This window comes from Pezoporus wallicus, unplaced genomic scaffold (genome assembly GCF_028554395.1).
Source record: "Pezoporus wallicus isolate ANWC-B61680 ecotype Strahan unplaced genomic scaffold, APGP_CSIRO_Pwel_v1 contig_11472, whole genome shotgun sequence".
Lineage (NCBI taxonomy): Eukaryota > Metazoa > Chordata > Aves > Psittaciformes > Psittacidae > Pezoporus > Pezoporus wallicus.
The window spans coordinates 84,540-106,613 of NW_026639086.1; the positions used below are offsets into that span (position 1 = coordinate 84,540).

General features: G+C 47.0%; 1 protein-coding gene across 1 annotated transcript; it reads right to left on the reverse strand.

Moving 5' to 3' along the window:
- Positions 1 to 332: 332 nt before the first annotated feature.
- On the reverse strand, positions 333 to 20,626 carry DTL (denticleless E3 ubiquitin protein ligase homolog). The gene is made up of 15 exons (XM_057413604.1): positions 20,577 to 20,626; positions 20,285 to 20,410; positions 19,338 to 19,436; positions 18,964 to 19,025; positions 18,752 to 18,872; positions 18,204 to 18,269; positions 16,943 to 17,058; positions 16,353 to 16,426; positions 15,381 to 15,484; positions 14,051 to 14,155; positions 11,962 to 12,074; positions 8,325 to 8,414; positions 7,644 to 7,782; positions 2,140 to 2,978; positions 333 to 660 (listed from the first exon to the last, which is right to left on the reverse strand). Exons 1-15 carry the CDS (start codon positions 20,620 to 20,622, stop codon positions 592 to 594), a joined length of 2,169 nt encoding a protein of 722 aa, XP_057269587.1. The 5' UTR covers positions 20,623 to 20,626; the 3' UTR covers positions 333 to 591.
- Between the last annotated feature and the right edge of the window lie 1,448 nt (positions 20,627 to 22,074).

Consider the following 22,074-nt stretch of genomic DNA (forward strand, 5'->3'; position numbering starts at 1 on the left):
CTCCACTTAGACTGTAATCACCATAGGACGGACACAGGGTTTTTGGAAGTCTTTTATACTTAACTTCACACATTTTTAAGCTCCCTGCTGGAAGTGGGTGGTCATTGCAGTACTAGGAGAGTAACTGCAGAAATGCCATTCAGACCTACCTCCACAAAGTTTCTCTACACACATTCCAACAAACACTTGCTTTCCAGGAGGGTGCAGCGATTGACACATTATTAAGTAGAGGAAGTTTCAACGGCAGCTTAGTAACCTAAACTGACAAGCTGTATGTGCCTGTCAACAACGCACAGCAGAGCTGGCGCTGTCTTTGGACTCTAACAGTTGCCATGTGAAAAATACTCAGGTTTGCTTTATTAAAACAATCCATCATCCGGAGTCAGTATGGACCACGGGTAAGTGTGGTGTAGATTGCCCACACTCAGCTGACTTCTACTGTTAACAGCTTTAAAAACAGAAGAACAAACCTCCAAGTTTGTAAATGTCTGACAACAAACTGTAATCCCAGTGCTTCGTTGTCGGTGATGCTAAATCCGGTCTTGACAGCACAGTGTCGACATCCATCAGGTGCCACCGCCGCATGCTGCTTCAGTCGTTCTGTGGCTTTCTGTGGAAGTATGTGCAGATTTTCCTCATGGAAACTGAAGCGGTTGCAGCCTAGAAAGAAGGAAAAAACAAACAAAACCAACAAGAAACATTTCTAGGTTAACAGTTCGTATGCTGCAGGAGCCCTAAGTCTCCTCTCCATCACTGCTCCAGTTTGTTTAGCCTCCCAACTAAGACAGGAAAGGAAAGGTTCCTTGCTGTAATCTGTTTGTCTCACAGATAAGAGGCTTACTACCTACAGGAAGCATTGGTAAATCCTAGGGCTGTCTTCCTGCCATAGGAAAAGCACTCTGGCTGCACTTTCAGCTTCCCTACAGCAGATGAGAACTGCAGATTTCCAAGATGCAGCAGATCAGTGAATACTGCTGGTATTCCAGGCACCTCCTCAGGCTTTGGGTGCAACACAGGGGAGCATTCCAAAACCTGAACTAGAGCACACTGGGCAGGAAAGGTAATCATTCAATAGTAATCTCCCCTGGAGGCAAATCTTTCTGACTTGTGCTTAAACATGTACGGCATAAAGCACAAGAAGTTGTAGGTTTCCTATAATCAAGATTTCTTGGTACAATCATTATATGAAGAGTTCAGCTTTTATGCATAAGGAGTTCCTTCATATCTGACAGAAATGCTGCAAGAGGTGAAATCAGGTAAGAAATGAGATACCAAAATAAGCCTTAATGATAGCAATGACTTCTAGCATCAAGTATCCAAACGAGAGTACAACTAAGATTTAATGATTGAAAGTTGTACCTAGCATTATACTGAAATTAGAGTCAAAGACACTGCAGGACTTGGAGTCCAGTTTCAGAGATGAGCCAAGTCTGGTTTGGTTTAATAAGGTAATTATCATTTCTCAGTTTGCATGTTAAACCCCCATGCCCAGCTATTTTAGCTGCTTTATAAGCTTAACTTTCAGATCCTAGAGTGAGCTCTGTGCCAGGGTTCTTCTAAATCAAAACCAGGATTACGTAGATCGAACCCTGCCCTCTGACTCCTTTACAATTCCTTTATTTTCTGATAGTTTTCAAGTGAAGGAACCTAAGGCGTTATTTAGCCCCATGGTTTTAACATGGGTAACAAATCCCTTTGCTACCTGGGCTAGAATTTAGCACTTTCTTCCACTGGCAAGTGGCTTTCCAGTAACATAAACAGGCGGATGTGGCAATGATACATATGTGGTAGATCTGCCAGGAAAGGTGCTGCCATTGTTGTGCTTCTCAGAGTGGAGATGATGGCTATGTCCTCTGAACATCCAGCCTGGGACTGCAAGGATCTCTGAGCAAATCCGTGCCCTAAGTCCCTTTAAAATGAGGGAAACCACGAGCCTAAAAATGATGTTTGTGCACGGAGAGGATTAGTAGATGACAGCATTAACTTATCTAACTTACTAGGCCAGAAACCATCCCTTTTGTCCATAACCAAAGGGGATTGGATAATTCTTTGAATGCCTGAGCAGGAGAGAACAAACAAGGGGAAGAGTGGCAGCCACGGACAACTTTCATGACCATTGACACTCATTGTCCTACTTACAGTTCTTGGCGGAGCGGCTGCTGCCTCTTGTAGCTTGGCACCAGGACTGCAAGATGCTGGGGGGCTGTTGGATGCATTCTGGCTTCCAGCTCTGCCAGTCCGTCGCTTCTCCCCTAGAGCAGACAACCAGTTTTTCCTTTCAGGTGAACTATTCTCCTTATCCATCACTTCAGTGGCTTTCCCGCATGGAGGTCTGAAAGGATGGGGGGCAGTTTGAGGGCTCAATTGATTCATATGGCTTCCAGGAAAGGAAGGCTCTTTTGGGCTGTGGTCGTTATCCAAGCCAGCCAGGCTGAGGGAGCCTTCATCACAAGCTTTTTGGTCTGCAGCCAAGTGCCAGAGATTCAGCTTGGATTTCTTCACTGCGTGGTCCAGTTCAGTCACACAGCTACAGGCCTGCAGACACTTCTGCCCTGCATCTTCCTCCTTGCCGCAGTCGAGCCTTCTCTTGGCACGCTTTTCAAGCTGTGAGTGCGGGGCTTTAGGAGGGCAAGTGGCTTCCAGGACACCTTGGGTGACTTCTGCCAGGGCTTTTCTAGGAGAAGGAGCCTTTTTGCCCACTTCTGGAGAAGTGGATGGAGTCCTTGTAACCCAGTGCTTAATGGACATCTTGGAGGAAGGGATCGGTCTGGGAGAAGCACTTGGGCTGGTTCTTGTCTGCTTGCCTGGGGTGCAGGCTGCAGCAGACTGGGTTTTAAGAGTGCCTGTTGGAGTGTTTGTAGACAGGGGAAGGTCTCCAGAGTCAATGGGAGCACAGGCAGCTGGCTGCGGAGAGGACACGGACAGGCTGCCTGCTGTGAAGGCCTTGGCAGGAGTACTCTGTGGGCTGGCTGGCCGTCCTGGTAGGGGAGAAACAAGTAGTCTGATGAGGAACAGAGCACAGCAGGGTAAAGACAGCCCTTGTATAAACACCCCTTCCAACTAGGAGATGAATTCAGCACTGACCCTGCTTCTCAGGCATACCGTTTGCATTAAGAGGTTGCATAAATCCATCTAATTTTGGTTAAACTTCTACAAGTCTTATGTAAAGCCCTCTGTCATATTGGCAAGTATAATACAGCACGTTTGCGTAACGCCTGACATCTATCCCTCCTGTAACGAGCACTCTCACATAAGCTACAACCAAGGGCCTTGGCTGCATAGAGACCTCAGAGCAGTTTCCAGTGTCTGAAAGGGGCTACAAGGACACTGGAGAGGGACTCTTCATCAGGGACTGCAGCGACAGGACAGGGGGTGATGGGTTCAAACTGAAACAGGGGGAAGTTCAGGTTAGATCTAAGGCTGAAGCTCTTGCCTGGGAGGGTGCTGAGGTGCTGGCACAGGGTGCCCAGAGAAGCTGCGGCTGCCCAAGACCAGGTTGGACGGGGGGGGGGGATATGTGAGGTGTCCCTGCCCATGGCAGGAGGTTGAAACTGGATGATCTTAAGGTCTTTTCCAACCCAAACCATTCTGTGATTCCTTGACTGCCGGACAGACAAAACAGATCTTGAATCTCTCAATTCTGTCTAGCTTTGCTGGAAGCCTTGCAACAGCTCAGTCCAGCCAGCTCTGTACTGAGATGCTGCCTGACAGAAGGGCTGGTCCCCAGCTGCACCACCACCTTCAGGGGTTGCACAACTGAGCTGAGGGACAAAGGCACTGTGAGCAGGTCCCACAGCTAACTACGATACCGTGGAAGCCTTATGCTACCACATGAATAATGCGCCTAGGCAGGGAAGGCGGGAAACGAAAGGAGTGAGAACAGGAAAGGACACACTTTCGTTCTCTTGCCTTTTTGCTGGAGGATTCCTGCAATGCTATATGAGGATGGTAGTTATTTACCACACCCAGGGAGATGTGAGACATCCTCCACCCTCTGAACAAGAACTTAAATTCCAAGGAAAATCAAATCTGTCACTCTAGAAGATTGTCATTTTAAAACAAATGACTCCCAGACAGACATTTCACAGTGGCTTGTTTGCTCACTAGCGAAGACGTAAACCCCACTGCTTTTAAAATGAGCTTCTGAATACACAGCTTCTTAGAACAGTAGTCATAGGTAGGGGCATAAGGACCTTACTAGTGACAGCGTGGATCATACATAGCAAAGATCTTGATCTGCAGCACTATTAGAGAGGTTTGGTTTTGCTTTATTTTGTTTCGTTTATCGCTATCACCCTCCAACAGCACATCGGTGGCGTTGTTAGATGCCTGCTTCCTCGTTCATCTAGCGTGGCATGATGCAACTAAACAGGCTAGCACCTCAGTTACTCTATGCGTTTCCACTGCTGAGCACAAGAGCTCGAACCGTTTTCTGTATACCAGGGATTTAATCTCAGCATTAGCACTATAAAGCACTTCATTAGAACAATGAGAAGTCTAGTGTGAATAACCTGCCATTTTCTTTTGGGCGCTGGGCTGTCTCACAAATAACATGTCAAGTGAGCGCCTACATGACTCTTTGATTATATACCATACTAAGCCTCTTTTACTAGCATTATCTAGTATCCAAAATACAAGTGCCGGTGCCTCAGAGCAAAATTAAATAGGATTCCATACTAACGCATCCCACTACAAATCACTAACACAAAACAGAGTTAAAGGCTCCTTTTCCTATAAAATCTGCTACTTCGTAATAACTTGCTTCAATCTGGACTAATAGAAAGTAACTGCCAAAATTGCTTCTCATATTCTTTACTTTAATGAGCCCTTACAAGACAATAATACCTCAACTGGGGAATTAGTGGCTCTTAAAAATCTGAGCTCCTAGAGGAAGAAGAGAAGCAGCAAGCTCAGCAACTCTTGGTCCCTTAATGATCATCTACAAATTCATACAGTGGAAACATTGCACGACTAGCTTGGTACAAGCGCTCTTGATCCCAGAACAGCCTGAAAGTTATACTGTGGAGACACTGGATAGGGGAAAACAAAGCTCTTCTGAGAGCTGGATAGGTGTCATGGCAAGAAGCAAACCCAAACTCGAGAAACGTCCCCAACCTTGAGATAAAGAATATGAAGATCAGGTTTCTTTTAAAGACTGCATGCATTATTCAGGCTTCTACCAGGCCAGTTCCAAGCTGTTGCCTTTTATGCTACCACTGAATGTCATACAATACTGTAAATACCTGCAGTCACCTGCGTAACACCAAAGGAGGTTATTTCAGTTGTTTCCTACCTTCTCTGCTACAAATCTTCTAAAGTGATATTATCAATCTCCAGATGGAAGTCACAAACAGCCCATGCACAGCCCTGCTCCAGGAATTTGATTACACAAAGGAAATGGAGAAAGTGGGAAGCCACAAAAATCATTCCTAAAGGGCAGGAAATTGTGCTTGCTGCACTTGATGATAGAGGTCAGCAGCCGATACACAACCTCTATCTCACCATTTGTTCCACAGAGCTACCTAGCTCTCATCCCAGCAGGTCTGAAATAGTACTTTGCTTCTTAGCTCTGAATCAGTCTCTGCAGATAACTCCTACATGCTAACAGCACGTGCTTTGTGCTCGAGACCCAAGGTCAGCAGGAAGCCTGCTGTTGTGTTTGCAGCGTCTGTGTACTTCCTCTTTCCTCCTGTGTTACTTCAATGCAGCAAGGGCGAGGAGAAACAAAGGATTTTTCTGGTATAATTGCCAGAGCTGACTTGTGAAGTTTTAACGTAAAAGCTACTTCAGGTTTCAGGCTTCTGGACTAGACCTGTGCCTGCTTCTCTTTCGCTGAAACTAGTACACAGAGTGAATTCTGAGCCCTCTCTGAAGCAGAGCGTGCAGTTTACCAGCTACAGAGTAGACCTGGCACTCGCCCTGCTATTGTCCTGCAAGCTTCCTTCAAGACTGCTACTCACTGGCAAAAGGTTAGAGGTAATGTTATCCTAGAGGTAATGTTATCCCATTAGGAGGATTTGGAGACCTTCAGCCTTTATTTGTGTTAGCCAAGGTGAAATTCATTTGGAAGGTGGCTAGAAAAGATAGGTGGAACACAGGAAGTCAAACCAGCAGCTGCTGGGAAGCTATTGCGTTCTTAGCTTCAGAGCTACTCCACAGAGAAGCTCATCTTATTTCACTTTCTGGGGGTCCATTCGCCTTTCACCTACTCTACTATAACAAAACATAGGCTTCAAACAAGTTAAAGTAGTGTTATGATCCAGGGCTTCTTTCTTCTGGCCTAGGGTACTGTTCAGTGAGTAGCAGTGGTGAGCTGTGAGAGCCTGCTGCACAGCTTGTCCGGTCACCTAGGCATTTTGTTAACTAGCCTTAACACGTGAATAGGTTAAGGCTACTGACTAATTCTGCAACATTACGATCACATCACGATTGTCTACACACATTTTAGAAGTACTTTCACTATGTGGCATTTGTCTACATAGACAGTACCACTGTATGAAGCTGGGGAAAAAGCAGTAATATTGATAGCAGCAGCAAAGAAATCTGTGTAGAATTCAACTGTAAGCTTAAATTTTAAACTAATTGTGTGTGTGCCTTTACCACAGTAGAATAGGCCAAACTGTTCTAACCTACTAGCACACAGAGAAAAAGGAATGTTCGGCTGATGAAGGAAGGAACATCATGGGTCCGATAACTAAGGAGACAGTAAATAAGACCAAGGATGCCAGCCTTTAAGATAGCAGAGTGGTGCCCAGCATGGAGCGAGATCGGAACAGAACAGAAGCAAGGACATAGCAACCGCTAACTGGGCACTAGGACCTTGCGAGGGTGCGCAAGCACTGAGGTCATTCAGTAAACACAGTGAGGAAGACTGTCGGTGACCACCAAAGACCCCCACTCAGCAAGAAGGCGCGTGCATAATTAGGATGCAAATAGTATAATTAGTTCTGGGAAGCTCATGAATATGTAGATAGTTTCCTGGGAAAGCTGTAAATATGCATGAGTATGCTCAATATAGAGCTGCTGTCGGCAAGTATTGGGTGCGCTCACCTTTGCGGAGCTACTCGCGTGTGCGCCCAGCGCTGCAATAAAGAACGCTGCTTTCTGAAACTCCACATTGAGTCTTAGAGAGCTTCTCTGACCAACTTTTACAGTAACATAACTACTGGGCAGGAGGAAATAGTTCAGAGTTCCAAAGCTGCGTAGGCGCTGTCAGCCCTTTACCGGATTGACTAGCAACCAAGGAAGAAGCATATGATCATACTGCTTTCAGTCATTATTTGATATAAAAAAAAGTGTGATTTGCTGCTACGGCGCACGCACACATTAAACAGCACACACGACATCTCCTTTGGCTATTCAGTTACCGAAACTTGCTTATTCCCACTACAAATCTGGCTGCCCAACAAGCTGTACCAATGAATATTTGCTCTTCAGTCTGGTCATACTTCAGCACACTTGTCAGCTATTTCAGCCTGCTTGTCTTGATGGTGGTAGAAGTAATTACAAATAGAAGTGTTTGTCTGGCTATATGAAAAAATAGGAGAATAATAAGACAAGCTGAATTTTTTTGCTGGTACAGAGAACAGCCAAACTTCAGAAGCCAGGCTGCAGAGCTGGGTATCTCAGCTTAGGGGCCTTACCTGCTCCATGCTGTTCTTGTGGCTTCTTCTGAGTGACCCAGCCCACCAAGCTGACTTTGCTGGATGCTGACTTCTCCTCCTCAGGACGATGTTGTAAGCGCCAAATCCTCACAGTGTTGTCATCAGAGCATGTGGCAATCTACAGTAAAAACCATTTTGTTGGAGTAACCAGGGCACATCCTATGGATCACCAGCCAAATGAATTAGAACAGCTACACCCGACACACCATACCGATATGAATGAGGGTGAAGCCTGGTTGAGGGGGTACAAGATTTGCCCATAAAGCAAACAAAACAACCCAACTCTGTTTCATTACTATAACAGACAGCAGTATTTGCTTTAAAGCAGGCAAAGGCTGCTGCCTTCATGACTGTTCTGCTGGAGAAATCTCAGTCACCAGGAACCATTTGCTTGTGTAACTCTGTGATAAGTGACAGTCTGCTCAGGAAGGGCCAGCACATGTTTAGAGATCTCAACCACCCAGCAGACAAAAGCAGCCATGCTGCTCTTTGCACCTGCTGTGAAGTCTGTCTCTGTTACTCAGGGCCTTTTCTGCTTGGGGACACACAGTTGCAACACACTGAGAAGGTCAGGTTGGACAGAGCCTTGGGTGCCACGGTCTAGTGCGAGGCGTCCCTGCCCATTGTTTCATGGTAAAGATAGTATTCCAGAAAACAAACCTTAGTGAAGTCTGAAGGACACCAAGCAATGGAGGTAACTTCCTGAGAGTGACCAAGGAGTATCCGTGGAGGAAGGCTGGGCTCAGAAACCTTAAAAGTTCCGTAGAAAAACAAGTATGACAGTCAGAAGCCCTGCAGTCTAATACATATCACCAAAAGACTCCTCAGCACATGAATACTTCCCATCTTTCCTATGTGGGATGGATAAATCAAATGCTCTCAGACTCTCATCATGAGGCAACAACTGACGGAACCAGTTCACGTTTCAAGAGGGGAAGCAGCTGGTCAGCACTGAGACGTACTGACTTGCCTGGAAACACTTGTTCAATTCAATTCCTGCTACACATTGGATTTCTGCCTCCAGAATTGTCACCCCAGAACTCAACACAAGCATTTTACTCCAAGTACCTCTACCTACTCTAGGTAAGATGCTGAAAAGCTTAGGAGGCTCATACTTTGAATGACGATAGGCAAATACATTCTGCTGCTTTTTTTACAAATGCCCCATAACGGGTCGATGGTTCGTTAAAGGAATAAAAAGTGCCACCAACAAAATCCTATAGATGAACCTTCACTGGCTTCAGAACTGGCATTTGCGTGACTGCCAAGCGCCTGTAGCTCCTCCAACCAACCGGCTGGACCAGAAGCACTCTTAAGAGTTCGTAAGAATACCTAGTAATCAAAGCATTAACATGAATCCTTGATTACAGGTCATGTTAAGTGCTAGATACAGCTGAAGCTAGCATTAAGTGGTCCAAGGAAGAAAGCACACATCCGTACACACACGCAGAGATTATACCCGAGTTTTCATGCTTTCAGCAGGCAATCCTCTCTGGAGCTATGAGTCACTGTTATCAATGTGACATTCATAAGGGGGATTTATTAAGGGGATTTGCATAAATGACTAAGTGAATGAACAGATCCTTTACTGTGTGGGCAAAGGAGTAGACATTACGTATAGATTTCAAAGGAAGATGCAAGACTTCTGATCTACACTCAAGTTTTGCTCTTGTGAATCACCTCCTACAACAGCCTGCAAACCCACAACTGAATATCCAGCTTCAGATCTTTAAAGCTGCTCTGCTACGAACAGGTTCATCCTAACAGGCAGCCTTTTCTTTTACTGGCATAGCAGAGGCAATCACTTGACTAAATGGCTTGGTCAGAATATTCCCTTCTCTGCCAGAACATGCAACACCATGGAAATTAAATAATTCCCATCCCTATGATGGGAATAAACAACAGGAGATCTCAGTGCAGAGAACACCTTTGTTTATTTTTAATAGCAATCTCGCTCTACACATATAACAGACACAACAGCGTCGTGTCTAATCAGCAGTAACTGATTGCTGAAAGGAAACCAGAGGAACAGAATTACTCTTGCTGAGACACACTGATTTTCCAGTATACTGGTGTGAATTAAATCAACTACACCAAACTGATATTATTGCAGACTAAAGGGACGTGCATAGCTATAACTGTGTCCACTGTGTTTGGCAGAAGACAGTAGGTCAGTCCGTGCATATTAAGCCAAGATTAGCCACAGCGCATGCTGCTTTTTGCCTGATTTGACAGGATATTGGTGGGGAAGTGGGAGCTATTCTGGAACGGGTAAAAAGAAAGAACTAGGAAATGAGACTTTATCTGTTACTCTACTCACTGAAACAGACGTTGTATCCATCTTTAAGATGCAGCACAGAATGGTATATGTATAGCTTAATGTACCACAAGATACAGAGGCACTTAGAATTCTGATGCTTGGAGAGACCTAAGGGTAACTTAATCCACCTCAGAGTGGTCCATACCAAAGGACTCAAAGGACAATGGAAGTATATTTCTATACAGGATAATTTTATTACCAGAAGCTATCTCAGTTAGGTACCATTTTTGTGCAGAGAAACCTCTCTGCTTTCTGGCTTTTATAAACTTTGGGTTGTTCAAGAGTCAGTTCGTCAATCAGTGGGCTAGTAATTAAAAAAAAAAAAACAAAACAAACAAATGACACAACAAAGCAAGTGTTCAGTGCCTAGAAGTGATTTATATATGGAAAAAAGACTGAAACAGCATCCTTGTCAGCAAGAACTTCTAGCCACAGTGTTCCTGGGAATGCTGACCCAAACACAACTTACACTGGTGCAAAAATCTCTCAGAGACATACCCTGAACAAGGTCCTGCTTTGCGTTTCATTCCTCAGCAAGGTCTTCCTCTGCCTTCATCCTTTTCTATATATGAAAGCTAGCGCTCTTCATTAAATCCTTTCCAATGTTAACCGTTAATTGTTCATGCAATATCTAATCACGTTTTTTTCACAGCATGCCAGGAAAAGACACATATGTTTCAGAGTCAGATCTGCCAACATTTAGAACAAATTAAGAAGCCTCTGGATATGACACATCTCAAAAGAGATGGGTTTGCTCCAAAGGCCCACTTTCTAACATGGCTGTGATTAAAAGTAATCATCTGATGATTTAATAAATATGCAATATGATCTGTCACTCATATGTGATAGCAACAGAAGCCTTCTGCACAAGAAGGCATTCTCAATATGCCTAATGCTTAAACTTTGAGGTGTAATGACATGTATGAATGCTCTCAACCCAGTCCCAGCCAGTGTTCCAAGAAAGTATCAAGGGACGCAGATGCAGGACACACAACTCAAGTTTGCACAGGTATTTTTGCTGAACTCACGCAGCGCATGAGGAAGGTTAAAATTACACCACTTGGCATGGGAGTAGCCATGCTACGGCACTCCTGCTGCTACTGAGTAAGCATCCCAGCTGCTTACAAGCGTTCTCCAACCAAAGAGACTACGTGCTCAAACCACAACCTCAGCAGGCTGACCCTCTGCTCTGAAAGGTTTGTATTGTCCTTTCCAACTCCCCTCAAAAAGGGCAAACGAGTCGGCATTCCCTAAAAATCCCCCAAACCTGAAATAGGCAGTCACCTGTGGCTGCTGCCTATTCTACTTCAGTAAGAAGTCTACTCTGCTCCCATATGGGGAACAGAGCTTGAAGCATGCCTTAGTCTGAGGTCCCTGCTATTAACTTGGTGACATTTGCATTTCCTACATGTCAGTACCAGGTGCCAAATGACGAAGCCTCTTGGCTGTCAGATGGTGCTTTTCAGTTTTGATGAAGGCTATGGCTGAGCCCTTGCTGTTCTGCAAACGCGTTAACCGCTGTACATTAAGCGTGAGGAAAAGCTACGTCTGAACCAAGAGCTTGAAAAAGGGGAGGTGGGGGCAAAGAGTGCCCTTTAAAACAATGGAATTGTTAGATTCTGGCTAATACTGCTAAATATGAGCCAAGAGCTGTCTGTCTACTTGCCACAGCTGGCTGAATCAACAGGATTGAAAGAGGATTTTAATACCCATTAAAACCAGATTAAGATCAGCAACTTCCAGTAAGCAGCAGTGATGAGAGATGGACTGATGGCAGGAGGTTAGCTCTGTCCTACATTAAACAGTTACATCCAGCCTCGACAGCAAACAACACGCTCTGGACACAACATGCCAGGAGCTAAATCCATGCTGCTTTGCGGAGGAGCGGGAAGCAGGGAGAGTCCTACATGAACATGAAAAGTAAATGAAATGGAGCAGCTCTGGGTTGCAGACCTGGGTCTCTCCCAACCACCTCACCTTCCAGATGTACGCATTGCAGTCACTCGAGCCACTGATCAGGAACTGGTCACCTGGGCTGGTGCTGGATTTGATGTAAAAGGTTGAATTCTGGTGCCCGCTGAAAACTGCCACTGTGAAGAGAACAGGGTAAAACACACAGTAAATAGAAGCCCTACTCAATGCACAGCCATGGAGTCAGTTGAGCAAGGAGGGCTGAGCTTACAGGCTTTTCCTGCCTAGCCACATATCCTCTGGAGAAAGTGGTTGCTCTGCTGCTCCCTTGCTCTGGCTTTTCATTATCCAATGAAAGCCCTTCAGGCTTTCCAAATGAAGCAACAATGCTCTCCACATCATTAGGGAGCAGTGGCAGCTTCATCAAAGCTTTAGCTTGACCCCTATCACAGGAAGGCAGAGACCTGGGCTGTCCCGCTATTCCAGTTAAGGTTCCTTGTCTCTTCCTCCCTCAGTCACCATCACTCCACTACATTAACAAGAGCAGTCGCACAGAACGCAGAGCAAGGGCCTTCTTCCACCCAGGTGGCAAGAAAAGCACTCACTGCTCCTTTGTCCTGCTGTCAAAATCTTTATTTCATCAAGACTTACATCATGTCAGCCATGCTGCCTGTATGAAAGCCTTGGCAGTGCTTGCTAAAGCCTTGAAACCACCACCCCGAGTGCTTGCCATTCCCCTATTGCGAGGGCCCAAAGGGCTGGCAGCTGGCACAAGAGCTGAGCGTGGAGCTACGGCACTTGGCTGCATCATGTCCCATCCTCTCGGCAGGGGAGAATGAATGAGTTTCTCTGACTTAGTACCCTCTACCAGCCCTGTTTTAACAGTGATTTTGGCAGAGAAGGCAACCCGCAGACCAGAGGATGCGCAGCTGCCTTTGGCACACGTTGAAAAGTTGCAGCACCCCAAAATATCCCCCAGTTTTTACCCACAGCTCCCTCAGAGCAGTGGTTACCAGACAGCCGATCCCTTCCTAAGCCAGACCAACCAGAAAGTCCTGTTATAGCGAGGATGAACTCATGTCCCCGTGCGAGCTAAAAGCTGCCCCAGTACTACGTAGAAGCAGCCACAATCTGGGTAGAAGCTGCTGAGCGAGGAGACAGGCAGCAGCATCCTGCAGGCAGGCGCTGCCCTCTGCGGGAACAGCAGCACATGTTTTATCCGGCTGGATGAATCCGGGCTGCTTGCTGGGCTTTATCAGCTGCACACGGAAGGGAAGAGCTCCATGAGGAGGCCGAGGATGGGATGTGCTGTGTTTTGGAGGGACAGGCCAGTGAGTGCATTTCCACACCTCAGCAGTGGCACTGGGGTTAACCTCAACATCTGAGCTAGTAATATTTACTACTTGCGGCACTTCTGGCCTCTGGAAGCGTTCCTACCCACCAGACTGCCTTCCTGAGGAGCGGACAGAAGGACTCATTGTTCACTTCATGTCAATTAACTGAGAGGCTGAGAAAAACCAATGGAAACTAAGTCGTGTGTGTGGCTGGAATGCATCTAACAAGTCTTGCTGCCTTCTGAGGAGCAGCCACTGGCTTGTGACAGAGCCGCTCAGTGCACCAAAGGCTGTGGGATAACCTTGCCAATGGAAAGGTCACAGACGCAGAACTGAAGGAATCTGAAAAGCTGAAGCATCTCCGAACGCCTTCTCCCAGGGGCTGCGGTAGAAGCTACATTTAAAAGACACGTTAAAATACCCGAATACAACATCTCGGGTGATCCCTCTACATGGATTCATACCTAAGAGTCTGAGACATCAGTGACTACCAGTGAGTAGATTCAAACTTGCTTCAGATGGGTTGCAGCTGGACACTCACCAGGTAACTAGGACCAACATGCAAGTTACCACTAGCCTCTGTCTGGGTGAAGCGGCATCTGCACTTACGTAAATTTTTGTGCTGTTCATTTTATATGGGTAGCTCATCCCAAAATACGAACAGTCCTTGTAACAGGTAACTTTAAGCAGAAGAGCACGGAACAGGTTTTGTAAGTGCTCAATCTGGTCTCTGTCTCTCTCTATCACAGGGAGAAACTCACCTTTCTACACTTTATAACACACCTATTTTTCGCAGCTGTTTTCACAGACACCATGCTTACCTGGAGTGCTCCTCAAACTTGTCATACTGAACATGTAGATACTGTCATCAGTGCAGTTAGCAAACAGATTAGCACCGGTGGAATCCAACACCAGGCTGGAATATCCTATTGGCAAAGAAAGAAATTCTTCATAGGAAGCAACTCCACAAAAAAGCCACTCCAGACAGTTCGGAAAACAGGCATTCTCAAAGAAATCTAGAGAGGGAACTTGGGAAAGGATCTCTATCACGTACGAGATTGTCACCGTACAGTTTGCTTGACAGAGCGCTTCCTGGAGAAGGGAAGTTTCTATGATAACATATATTTAGGAAGCAATCTCACCTTCAGAGCAGGCAAGTGATTTATTTGCTAGTTTCAAGTGGGTAACAGGAACAACCAATTGTAGAAGCAGAGATTAGAAAGAAAGAGAAACCCTCAGGCTTTGGTAGATTAAACCATCCTCTGATGCACCAGTGACTCAGGCTCAAGTAAAATCTTTCCCCTCGAGCAAATTACTTCACAACCAGCTCCTTGAGGATTTCCCTCATGTTCTTGGGACTGCCACTCGACCATTACCGCATTTAGATTAGACACACCAGCAGGAACTGCTGTGTTGCACCACAGCACTGTAAGTCGTTAAGATACAGGGAAGCACAGAGCAACACAGACAAAAGCAGTACTGTTTTTGATAACAAACAGCTTCAAGTGATGCTCAACTCTGGAAGATTATAATGTAAAACCCCAGTCCAGTCTGTTGTCTTTGCAAGATAAAATGCAAATAAAGAGCTCAACCTGATTTCTGCTCGTGCATCAACACGATGCTAGCTAAATTCTACCTCAAGAGCTCTATTATTCCTTCATCTCCATTTCTGAAAGTGCACAGGTGAAGCTTCTTCAAGTCTTTATCACTGTAGTGATGATACAGAAGTGGGGCACTTTCACTCTTCAACTTGGAAATTCGGTATTGGCCACCAAAATACCCTGCTGAGCTCATCAGTCTGATCAGTAAGCGCCTCAGTTATTAATTTATGGGTGCAAACTGAAACAGGGGAAGTTCAGGTTAAATATACGGCAGAAGTTCTTCCCTGTGAGGGTGCTGAGGCACTGGAATAGGCTGCTCAGAGAAGTTGTGAATGCTCCATCCCTGGCAGCGTTCAAGGTCAGGTTGAACAGAGCTTTGGCTGACACGGTTTAGTGCGAGCTGTCCCTGCCCACGGCAGGGGGTTTGGAACCGAATGATCTTAAGGTCCTTTCCAACCCAAACCATTCTACGATTCTGAAGCGAGATGGCCCCGACAGTACTTCTTAAAGTCACTTTGCGCTTTAACAACTACATCCTCCAGTAACTTACCAAGTTTGCGAGTACTGGTCCCAGGGTAGCAAAAGGACTTGCAAGGCATCGGGTCCTGACGGTAAGCAGCGTAGTTCTTGCGCAAGTCCCATACTTTGATCACACTGAAACAGAAAAGCACAAGTGCCTTTAGCTTCAAAATTCCTTTCGCAACGCCGGCAGGACCTTTTAAGAGCACGGGAAGCCTGGCTGCTCATTCCTGAGGAGCGTCCAGTGCTTAGGAACACAATGGAGCAGGAGTAGAGATGGGCTGAAAGCAAACAACTGATCTGCTGGCTATGGATGAGGAAACGGCACTCTCTTCTGTAACTAACACAAGGTACAAGGGCTTTCTTCAACTAGTAATAGGAAGACAGAGATGCCTTTATACTCCTGCTATGTAGGCTTAAAAATAAAGGGCAGGAGAGTCAATCTTATCTGCCCCAGAAAGCCTCTGACCACATGGAGCCTAAAGAGTAGAGTCCTGGGAAGGCAAACTCCATGCTAATCAATGAGACAGTCTGCTCGAGCTGAAAGCTGCTGCAACAGATCTGGCACCTAAAAGAATTCATCTTTTGTAACTCAAGGCAACATCTTCTCAAGCATGCCTACGCACATCCAGGCACCAACCACCCACTTGCATCCCAAAAGAGCTGTCTAACAATAGTCTGTTTACATGTGGTCCCATAGGTCCAGGAGAACGGACAGAGATGGTAAGAACTGCTCTTGTTCTGTCCCATAGCCAAGACACTAAAAGGAGCATTTACCACACAAGCACAATTTGTCCCAGTGCTGCAGCCTCCAGTAAGGAGGAAGAGTGCATTCAGCTTTGCCAATGCAAGCTGGCAGAGTGGCTCTGCTTGATTCTAGCTAATAGTGACTCTACAGCCTTGTGGGCTCACTGAGTGATCTTAGGGAAAAAGCCCTCCCAATCTTTTTGGGCCACCAGGAACACACAGAATAGACAGAAAAGCAGGTATCCACCCTCCTTACCCATCAACAGCTCCTGCAGAGATAAGAGTATGCTCATCCTGAAGCAGCACCACAGTTACACTCTGCTGGAAATCCTTCAAAAGAAAAGGAAAATAAAGAACTTTCTTTTCTTTCAAGGTCTTGCTGCTTACTTCAAGGCCAAGTGAAAACTGAGCAAACCTCCTCCAGCCAGGCAGGAGAACCTGGCAATAGCAGATGCCATTTAAAACACAACAATCCTCCAAACGCTCCCACCTGTGAAACTGCCACTGAGCAGTACGTGTTTGGGCAGCTGTTTGAGACGACAGCTTTCAGGTGAGAGATAAGAGAGCTGCCTTCAATCACCAGGTTTAGTAGATTAAATAAGAGCAGGACATGGTGCCTGCACGAAGATGGCTTTGATGGCACGTGGGCTGTCAGGCAACTAAACAATGTCTAAAATTAGCCACAACAAGTGACCATCACACAAAAAGCTACCTTGGCAAAGACAAATGGAAGCACTGAGCACATTCAAGCCAGGCAGTTCTCACGATGATTACTTAGGGAGACTTCTGTGAGTACCATTGTCCCTAGAAAAGAGGCCTATATTTTGTTTGTGCCCAGATACCTACCACCAAGGGAGCAAGTCCCCTTAGGTTCTGCCTCTTCCTCTTTGGTTTGGAAGGAGTCTGTTTGTCAACCACATTGTGTGCTCCACTGATTTGCTTCACCTGCCTATAAAATCCATCTGAAAGAAATCCAAGCCGTCTCCGTTATAGCTTCTATGCGATTTTGTTATCACTTTAATAAACCAGGCATCAGCTTGGAATAAATCCTAAACAGTGGCTGAGACTAACCTTCGAAATCACCTCCGTATTCTGAAAACGACAATGGCCAGTTACGTACAAAACAGATGAGAAGAACACAACAGAAAACAGGAGCATATGTTGCAAAAAACTCCAGGTCAGCGTAGCATGGACAGCGAAACTAACACTGGCTTTTGGAAACCATTACCCCTTGGTCTGGTATTCAGCATGCACCCTGGCCTGCAGCACTGGTTTCAAGCATCTCCTCCCGAGCGGAGCTACACTCACGGGAAGATTTCCGGTGCTTTTCCACTGTACTTTATAATCTTCTATTTAGCCTCTTGCCTGCTACTTCCCATTTTATGAAGCCTATTGCTTTACTACTGACTTCTCTACTTTCTTTCCTATACCTTCCACTTCAGCGATGCAGAGCCCCTCTTTTTCCCCACTTGCCAGTTTGAAAAGCCAGGGAAGCTGGGACAGATGGGAGAATGAGACATTCCCTGGCAGCACAGGCCAGGAAACTGCTGGGACAGAGCAGGGAACTGGAAGAGGCATAAGGGCACGACCTGACCAGGGAGGGAAAAGCTCCAGAAAGAGAGGAGCAGAATGAGCTCACCCTGCATTTAGTAGGTGTCCTCACAATACATTCAGTTGCTCCCGGCAATCACAAGCTCCTTTGATCCTGCATTTTCTGCCTGCTCTCCTGCTCTGGCAGAAAGCTTCTGGATGGCTCCGACCTAAACACTCTCACCCAGCCCATCCACTTCTGTGCTGTCCCCGACAGGGATGTATTCTGTACATTCCCTTATCTCCTTACCAACACACAGGGTATTATCAGGCCAGGGCGTACATCATACTGCAGACCTGAGACTGTTGAAAAAATGTGTTCTTTATAGAAGAAATACCTATTCCACCTTTTTACTGCACTGGAACAGTACACTCTTATCTGACAACCCTCCTTTCCTTAACTGAAGTGTTACCTATATTATAATCAAAAGCACTATTAGGTCCAACAAGTACATCTGGGTACTATTTTTACACAAGACACCGGGCTTTTCGGATACACATCAGAAAGTTCAGTTACCTTTCTTGTTGCATCTGGTATCCCAAACCATGATGTTTCCATCTCTACCTCCAGTACAGAAGACAGCTGAGAGAGAGAAAGAGAGTGCTATTAGCTTCCAAAAGCGCTAGTGTAATTAACTAAACACAGTACATCGCGATCTATGTGCCTCTGGCTCTTCTGCCCCAACAGAAGCTGCCAGTCCTAGGAACATGAAAGTCAGGTCATTGTTCTGCTGTACTTTTTAACTAATTTCCTTACTCTTACTGTTAGTTTTTTTTTCCACTACGACTCCAGAGAAACCTGCTTACGAAAGAAGTATTTGCACACTTCAGTACGGAAGCAGGTATCATACCTTAACCTTGCCCAAGACCAGAGATGTGCACACGTTAGCACCGGGGTTGCTGTGAAGTTCCAGGTTAGCCTTGCTTCACTGGCTGGGCTGCCGCTCAGTTGGCCTGAGCTGTTTGTAACTGCCAGTTTCTAAAGCCCTTTTTTAGCCCCCAGAGTACCCATGTGCCAGGGGGAAAGAAGGAAAACGACAGACAACACGGGGTATCAGCATTTACCTCTCTCAAACCTAGAAAAAGCAACCGACTTGAGGCTACACTGGTGACCTTTGCACGCGCCAAGAAGCTCGCCAGCTCGCACGTCCCACACCTTGGCTGTCTGATCTCCTGAGGCAGTGACCTTCAGAGGAAAGCAGAAGAAGCTTTTGTCATTCTCTGCACACAGCTGCCAAAGCCTTGAGCATAAAGTTAGGTGGCAAATCGCTGCTTACAATCCTGTGTTCCCCTGGTACCCAGGCAAGGTCAAACACGGCATTGGAGTGAGCCTGCCACTCTAAGGAGGAAACAAAAGCCAAGATTAGCTCCGTGCATTGCAGAAGACTAAGGAACATCAGGCACTGAAATCAGACAACTTGGCCACAGCTTGCCTGAGGCATGAAAAACAACACGGAACAATTCACCTACCGCTGCCGTTGTAAGAGCACACTCCTGCTGCTGCCTTGTAAAGAAGGCTCAGCAAAGTATATGAAGGGATGTAAGTACTGCCCACGCTTATGTTTAAAGGACTTGCAAAAAGCTTTCCTTGATTGCAGTAAGCCACGTGCCTGTCACACCAAATGCGGATCACCTTCTGTACAGCACTTACCTTTAAAGATGTGTTTGCTGGGGGTTTGAGCTTCAGCATCGTACAGTCTGACAAAGCCTTCTTCATTCGCAACTGCCAGGACATGCTCCCAATTAGGGGCTGAAAAGAAATGGAAAGGTAGCCGTGCGTTATGCAGCTCATTCATAATCATGCCCCTGCTCTTCGTGAAGGGCCACAGACACATTACATCCCGTCAAAGGAGGTACACAGCAAACAGATGGCTGTGAAATAAGCAGTGTTTACATAGCAATTTAAAATACAATGCAGAAAGATTGGCAAGCATCTTTTCTAAATGTTCCAGGCAGGAGCTGCTATACTGCACGTGGGCGGCCAAATGGCTCCAGGAGCAGCTTCTGTCCCCAGCTGTAATAGCTTTCTAGTCACAGTTCTGTGTATCTATACTATTTATCATCTCCAACCTCCAGCGCTTTCTATGGAGCTGAGATGGAAAAGCAGGAAACTGCCTCGGACTAAGCTCCCGCCAGGCTGGGAGTACTACAAATGAGTTCTGTCCCATATACGCTCCATTCATCATGCTTTTGCCACGGGGAAATGCTGCACGTGGGTCTAGTGGCATCCATGCATCGCTGGTTTCTATGCACTGTTCTCCAGCCTGTTACCTCTTCCGTATATTTTGAACAAAGCCCAGTTTCAGCCCTGCAGCCTAGCGCTGTCACCAAGAGAAGGCACCTCGAAACAAAGAGCCATTAGAAGGAATGCTTTATAGCTGCTTCTTTAAGGGAATACATTCCACCGGGATATCTAGGAGCACCACGATCCAATTTGTATCACATCCGAATGCAAGGACGCGATCCCCAGCCTACTGTAAAACTCGGAAATCAAGCAATGAAATACAATGAAATCCACAACCCCAGCACACAAAACAGGAGCGGACAGCGGTGCCCTCACCCGGGCCCCCAAGGAAGTCCTTTCGGAGATGACTTTACCTGTCGAAAAGGCGCAGCCGAACGGAGGGACCGGCATTCCCGTTTCCCCGTAAGAGAGATGGTCATCTTCCCGCCTGCACTGGTAGCCGTCCAACAGGTGCTGCAGAGGAAGCGGCGAGCACCGACCTGCAAAGGCACAACGAGACGAGACCGTAACCGCACCAGACGCCGCCCGAAGGGCTCCGAGACCGCCGCGGCGGCAGCGGGCGGCCCGGGGCTGAGGCTGCCGCGGTCCCGCGGTCCGGCGCACAAGCGGCTGCAGCGCGGTGCGCGGCTCGGCCGCGGTACTCACGGTGCGGCGTGGCCGAGGCGCGGCGGAGCAGTGCGCGGCACAGCATGGCCCGGCAGAGACGGAAACCGAGTCAACTCCCGCCACCGACCCGGCCCGCCAAAAGCGCCCTCGGCCCCTCATTGGACAGAACGTGCATTCATCGCCGCACCTTCTTCCTTCTGATTGGCTGGCGGAAAAACGCGGAGGCTTCAGGACACACCTATCACGTACCCTAGCGTTCCAAACCTACTGCGCATGCGTGAAGTTGCTGCCCTACCACGCATGCGTAATGTTTCTGAACTACTACGCATGCGTACTTCCCAGGAGCTAGTGCGCATGCGTGCAAGCCTCCGACTTTCTGCGCATGCACAAGGTTTCTGAGCTACTGCGCATGCGTCATTGGCCCTGAGATAGTGCGCATGCGTACAGAGCCAGGAACTACTGCGCATGCGCAGTTAATCAGAGAGAGTACGCATGCGCTAAAAATTAGAAATCTACTGCGCATGCGCGATTTTCTGACCTCCTACGCATGCGCTAAAGCTAATGAGCTACTGCGCATGCTTACTTCCCGGGAGCCAGTGCACATGCGTAATGCCTCTGAATTTCCGAGATACTGCGCATGCGTTATCGGTCCTGAGCTAGTGCGCATGCGTACCGAGCCAGGAAGTACTGCGCATGCGTTATCGGCCCTGAGATAGTGCGCATGCGTACGTCCTCAGAGAGAATACGCATGCGCAAAAAAATTTATCAAAACCTACTGCGCATGCGTGAAGTTGCTAACCTACCACGCATGCGTATTGCTTCTGAACTGCTGCGCATGCGCAAATTATCCAGACTATACTGCGCATGCGCTAAACCCTTGACGTTCCTGCGCATGCGCGACTCTGCCGGAATTTAAGGCGCATGCGCTAATTTTTGACAATACTGCGCATGCGCTAAAGTACCTAAGCTACTGCGCATGCGTTACCTATCCTGAGCTACTGCGCATGCGTACTTCCCAGGAGCTAGAGCGCATGCGTACATGCCTCTGAGCTTCTGCGCATGCGCAACGGTTCCGAGCTACTGCGCATGCGTTATCGATCCTGAGCTAGTGCGCATGCGTAGCACCCCGGAAGTACTGCGCATGCGTAAATCGTCAGAGAGAGTACGCATGCGCAGACCATTTAAAAAAGGACTGCGCATGTGCGACTTGGCTGACCTACGACGCATGCGCTTAACCTCCGGAGCTACTGCGCATGCGTTCTTCCCAGGAGATAATGCGCATGCGTACATGTCTCTGAGCTTCTGCGCATGCGTTATCGGTCCTGAGCTAGTGCGCATGCGTACAGAGCCAGGAGCTACTGCGCATGCGCAGGTAATCAGACAGAGTACGCATGCGCTAAAAATTTAGAACTCTACTGCGCATGCGCCACATCTCCGGCCTACTGCGCATGCGTTACCTGTCCTGACCTAGTGCGCATGCGTACTTTTTCGGAGAGAGTACGCATGCGCAGACCATTAAAAAAAAAGAACTGCGCAT